Source organism: Ruditapes philippinarum, unplaced genomic scaffold (assembly GCF_026571515.1).
Source record: "Ruditapes philippinarum isolate M1 unplaced genomic scaffold, ASM2657151v2 ctg3954_1_1_1_1, whole genome shotgun sequence".
Taxonomy (NCBI): domain Eukaryota; kingdom Metazoa; phylum Mollusca; class Bivalvia; order Venerida; family Veneridae; genus Ruditapes; species Ruditapes philippinarum.
Genome location: NW_026855626.1, coordinates 1,634 through 8,089, shown reverse-complemented (window position 1 = coordinate 8,089; position 6,456 = coordinate 1,634). Strand labels below are relative to the sequence as shown.

The 6,456-nt window shown below is 34.9% G+C and overlaps 1 protein-coding gene across 1 annotated transcript; it reads left to right on the top strand.

Moving 5' to 3' along the window:
- Nucleotides 1-3,169: 3,169 nt before the first annotated feature.
- Nucleotides 3,170-5,785, top strand: LOC132743949 (uncharacterized; the record flags this gene model as incomplete). The annotated part of the gene is given in 2 exon segments (XM_060732551.1): nucleotides 3,170-5,175; nucleotides 5,570-5,785. Coding segments are annotated over 2 exon segments (294 nt in total), but the record flags the coding sequence as incomplete, so codon positions are not given.
- Between the last annotated feature and the right edge of the window lie 671 nt (nucleotides 5,786-6,456).

Below are 6,456 nucleotides of genomic sequence, written 5' to 3'. Positions count from 1 at the left end.
TCTTCATTACAATAAGAGAAACACCACATCATGTTTTATAAGTAAATAAGTATTTAAAGTTTATTGAAAGTTGTAACAATTTATATAATAATCATAATATCATATAAGCAGGTCTTGGTCATATGTCATATACCAAAATATTTTTTTCATATTTTTTTTTATTTTGAGAGTCATATTGTTTTGCATTCGCGTCCGTCCGTCCATCCGTCCGCATTAAGCTTGTCTGCCATTTACAGGTCAAACTACTGGTTGGATTTCAACAAAACTTTACAGGTTTGATCAGTACCATCCCTAGGTGTGCACATTTTACCGGCACGTTCCGCTTCGCCGACACAATGGCCACCAGAGCTAAAAATAAAAACATCTTGTTCGCCCTTGACAGGTCAAACTACCCAAACTTTCAGAAGTGATCAGTACCATCCCTAGTTATGCACATCACCGGTATGTTTCGCTTGGCTGCACAAAATGGCCACCAGAGCTAAAAATAGAGAAATGTTGTCTTGCCTTCACAGGTCAAACTCATAGTGTGGAATTCAATCAAACTTTACAGGGGTGATCAGTTACCTTCCCTAGTCGTGCACATCACCAGCACTTCACACCGCTTCATTGCACAAAATGGCCACTAGAGCTAATAATAGAAAAATATTTCCCGGCCTTCACAGGTTAAACTACTGGTGGGATTTCAACCAAACTTTACAGGAGTGTTCAGTACCATCCCTACTTATGCACATCACCAGCATTTCCCGTTTGGTTGCACAAAATGGCCGCCAGAGCTCAAAATAGAAAATTCTTGTCTGGCCTTCACAGGTGAAACTGCTGATTGGATTTCAACCAAACTTAATAATAGTGATCAGTACCATCCCTAGCTGTGCACATCACCGGCATGTTTTGCTTCACTGCACAAAATTGCCACCAGAGCTAAAATCAGAAAAGTCTTGTCTGGCCTTCACAGGTCAAACTAATGGTGGGACTTTACAGGAGTGATCAGTACCATCCCTAGTTTTGCACATCACTAGACACTAGCACGTTTCGCTTGGCTGCACAAAATGGCCGCAAGAGCTAAAGATAGAAAATTCTTGTTTGGGCTTCACAGGTCACTGACTACTGATGATATTCCAACCAAACTTTACAGGAGTGATCTGCAGTTCCATCCCTAGTTTTGCCCAAGACTTTCACGTTCCCCCTTTGCAGCAAAAAATCGCCACCAGAGCTAAAAATAGAAAAATCTTGTCCCACATTTCTTGTGGGATTTCAAACCAAATTTAACAGGAATGATCAGAACTATCCCTAGTTTTGAACATCATTGGCAGGTTCCGCTTTGCTGCACAAAATGACCGTCAGAGCTATAAATAGAAAAATGTTAACCAGCCTTCACATGTCAATCTACTTGTTTCAATCAGAAAATTTAAATGAGTGACCATACATGGTTTTGGGAGACATATGTTTTTGTGACAAAAACGCTTCTAGTTTTTCCTGAATTTTATTTGTTTCAGGGAAGACTGATCCGGTCCAGTGTTTCTTCCAAGATTACTGGACTGAATGTCCAGTTATGTCCAAAAAATCTAATTAATTTGTCTGCCAATTTGCAACCAGATTCTGACCATAATCTTACCAATATCTGACCGTAATTAAATCAATCGACCAGTTTTTCTGACCATAATCTTACCTATATCTGACCGTAATCTAATCAGTTTCTGACCCTTATCTAAACAATATTTGACCATAATTTAACTAATATCTGACTATAATCTAACCAGTATCTGATCATAACCTAATCAATTTCTTATCAATTTCTGAACTGTAACAATAACAACAAATTCGAAAGAAAACAAGAAACATAGATAAACTTGTAACACTTTTTTCTACCTCTGCTTTCAAATTCCTGTATTCAAGCTTATATTTCTGGTACTTACTGTGTTTTTATTTACTGCCAAAATGCGCATTTTATAAGATGGATGCAAATGTCTAACATATATATAATGGTCACAATGTATCTAGCACATGCTTCTATTTAAGTTTAATATCAACTGTCCAGAGATAATTATCATCCGATGAAAAAAAAATCCCATCATGCCTGTAATAGTTTGTTGTCCCTATAATTGATTTAGTTTAGGAACGCTGCCACCCATATCATATTTATTTGATATTTTGGACTTAATATTGCAATCCAAGACCTTGTTTACTTATTTATATAAAATATAAGATAAATAACTTTGTTTTTTTTGTTTTGTTTAGAAATTGATAAATCAGGATGACACATCAACGTCACTTTGACGTGGAAAAAATCAAACAATGGTTAAAGGCTGTTTTAGGACTTAATTATTTAAAGGAGGGATTGACACAATTCTGTAATGACATAGCTCACCAACAACATAAGGATATGTTACAAATCATTCTGTCTTCAAAATCACTTCCATCAACTGTGACATGTGACAAATGTCACGTTGAAACAGTCAAACCAGACCATAAGCCAGTAAGGAATTCTGGAAACAAAGTTTGTCCTCTTGGTCAAGTAAAATGCAACTGTTGCTTTACGGGCAAAATTGCTTGTCCGAACAACATATGTGGCGGCATCTATGACTATATTGTGAACCATCATGCCTCTACTCCACCTGCACCTAACTGGAAAAACAGCGATGCGCAACAGTGGTCGACAGACCCTTGGAGCATTTCCAAATGTTTTATAAAAGCTCCTGGGTACAAGGACAAGACATCAGCAGTAGACACCGACAGCACAGGGTTACTTCATGTTATCATAAATAACACATATTTTCATAGTCATATTGGATGCAATGTTACAGGACCAAATAATGTTGTTTTAAAGGTAACTCCATTAATTTTGTATACTATATGTTTATTTTAAATTTTGTAGTATATTAATTTTAAGCTTTTACGGTAAGATTTAGTCCGTTAATTGAGTATAAAAGTACAAGAGATTATTGTTACCTTAGTGCAGTTTTTGGTTAACTTTTATTGAATTTTTTGTATAGGAGTTAACCCATTACTGCACTAAGGTGAAATTATGTCCAGATAATTATGAGGCTAATATTATTTTGCCAGAGAAACAATTGACTCAAATGAATAATGATTCAAATTGTTCAAAAATAATTTTTTGGCAATACAATATTTTGGCTAGCTGTAATTTTTGTGGGTGGTAAACAAAAACTATTATTATGCCCCCGAAGAGAGGCATATAAAAATCGCACCGTCTGCCTGTCCGTCTTTCTGTATGTCCGTCTGTCTTAGCGTCCCTACCTCATTCGTGTCCGGACTGTAACTTTGTCATACATTAAGGGATTTTGAAATAGCTTGGCACAAATGTCAACCATATCAAGACGATGTGTTGCATTTAAGAACCACGTCCCTATCTCAAAGGTCAAGGTCACACTTACATTTTGAAGTTTCACATTTCCACAAATAAAGTTAAAGTATATAAGGTATATAAAGTTAGGTACACATGTTCGTGTCCGGACTGTAACTTTGTCATGCATCGAAGGATTTCAAAATAAGTAGGCATAAATGTCTACCACATCAAGACGATGTGTCACGTCTAAGAAATACGTTCCTACCTCAAAAGTCAAGGTCATACTACCATTTTGAAGTTCACTATATCACAATTTGGGTTTATAGATACACACATTGGTGTCCGGACTGTAACTTTGTCATGCATTAAAGAATTTTAAAATAACTATGCATAAATGTCAATCACATTAAGACGCGTTCAAGACCCCTGTCCCTACCCTTAAGGTCAAGGTCACACTAATAGCTTGAAGGTACTCATTATCACATTCATGTCTGGACTGTAACTTTGTCATGCATGGAAGGATTTTAAAATAACTTGACACAAATGTCTACCACATCAAGACAATGTGTCGTGGCTAAAGCTCATGTCCGTCTGTCCGTCCCTACTTACACAACAATCCAGACTGTAACTTTGTCCTGCATTGAGGGATTTTGAATTAACTACACACAAATGTCTATCACATGAAAATGTTTTGTTGCGTTCAAGAATCACGTCCTTTTTCAAAGGTCAAGGTCACACTTAAATTCTGAAGCTCATGCTATCACAATTAGAGATTATAAGTACACACATTTGTGTCCTGACTATAACTTTATCATGCATCAAAAGATTTAAAAAAAACTTGGCATTAGACATCAAATGATTTTAAAATAACTTGGCACAAATGTCTACCACATCAAGATGACGTGTTATGTGTAAGACCCATGTTCCTACCTCCAAGGTCAAGGACACTCTAATAGTTTGAAGGTAGTTATGCTCATAAGAAGAGTTCGAAGGTACACATTAGTTTCCAAAGTGTAACATTGTCATGCATTGAAGGATTTTAAAATAACTTGGCATGAATGTCTACCACATCAAGATGTTGTGCCACATCCATGACCCTTGTCCCAAGGTGTTAAGTCTGCTAAAAATTGCACTTCATTTCACAAAAACAATATTAAGCAATTAGTTACTTTTATTCTCTTTTCTTTTCACAGTCAATGAATTTAAGATTTTGAATTTACTGGCCAGAATTCCAGTTTATAATTAAATTTACTATATATTTAACTTAATTTTCTTAAAATTTACACTGGCCCGAACAAATTTTCATGGCTATTGACCACCGGGCAAGTGCTAAAATCGATGACTGTTTCCATAATACCTGAATGCTCAAGAAACCTTTTCGGGGGCATTTGTCACTTGAGTGTCAGCTTTTGTTATTTTAAGCTTCACTGTAAAATGTACAGAAGTAGGTTATTTGTGCTTTATAAGCAAATGCAACAAGTAAATACGGTTACTTCAGTAAAATAATTATAACATTTATTAAAAGCCATTTCTATACCATTCGCTTTTATATAATCTGCGGTTTAAACACAATTTAAGGGAATTATGTGATTGGAGTATTTTAAAGTAACTCATTCTTACAGTTTTAATTCTCAACTTAAGAATTGTGTTTAGTCTCATTGCTGAACAATGTATCTATGTGAATGTTGCATTATTTGTTTTCTGTATATTAGGTACGGCAGTATCGAAATGAGATTTTTCACTCTAGCAGTATTGAGTTAGAAGAAAGTAAGGCGAATTCAAACATTGACGACATGATAGCTGTTCTTCAAGATGGTAAGGAGCTTGTACATCAACAAGATGCACAACAAGCTGTTGGGAAACTTCAAGATGTAAGTGTACATAATAAATAATAAGTTTGAAATCTTTAAACAGTTAATTATCATAATTTAAAATCAGAACATTTTACTAAATTAAAAGAGTTAAGTAAAAAAAGTGCTCGAAGTGGTTAATTAATTTTAGTCAAATTTAAATAACAACTGTCTTAAGTTAACATATCTTGATGAAATCAAATGAAAATACCTACAAAATGTTAAAATATGAGAAAGAAATACCGTATTTTAGTTTGTTAATATATGTAAGAAAAACAATATGTTGAAAATTAAAAAGTCTGACTATCAGATACCTGTTGAAAAGTGGATTTTAAAAGTCCTCAGAAAAGTCATAGATTTTAAACAAAGGAAGAAGAAAGATTATTTTGTAACAAAATTGATATTTTTTCATCAGCTGAAGAAGAAAGACTTCATTATTACTACAGAAGGATTTGAAGAAATATTGAGACAAATCAAAGAAAAAATGACGAAATTATCAGAGAAACACGAGGGACTTGAAAATGAATTAACTGAACTTAAAGCACAGAGGACCAAAGATAAGGAGGAAGCTGAGAAAAAAAATACAGAATTAAGAAGAAAATTTACTGTCCTTGAGACAGAACAAAAAGAGGTATAATGTGTTTCTATTGCTTTGTTCTGGTAAATATACTGGTACATGTATAACACTATATAACGGTATGCCTCATGTATATACATGGTAGTTAGTTGAAATGGTCATGCAAATGCGCATATTTCATACATGTAAGTTATTTGTGACTTATTGCGGCCGGGAGGTTTGTTGTATTTCCGCCTCCTGCACGACTGATGACCAGGAAGAAATACAGTCAGCATTATTTTGCACAAAAGTTCGGTCATTTCTAAATATGGGATATTTTATAGCCGGGGTTTCAGCTCATGAGACGTGCGTACATCGGTTAAACCGATCCGATTGGTCAAAATATGGATGCATGATTAATTAACCCCGATGACCTGCATAATTAATTGAACTTCATAAAATAGGCTCGCGCTGTCTCAAAGTGCGCACTTCTGGGTGAAACTGTTTAGTTCACGTTAAATCAAGTTTGCCAATTCAGCGTCAGGGCGGCTTGAATTTTTTTTTGACTTATTCATTTAAGCTACGTACTGTTCTGTTCGCTTTTTATATTAAGAAACGGAGAGCTATTTTGTCTGATATATATGTTTTGTAATCGCGGAATAAGTGACTTATTTAACCGAGAAATAAAAGAACTGTTTGAAAGTTGATTTGAATTAGTGTTCTATCAAAACTTGTGCTGTTGTAAT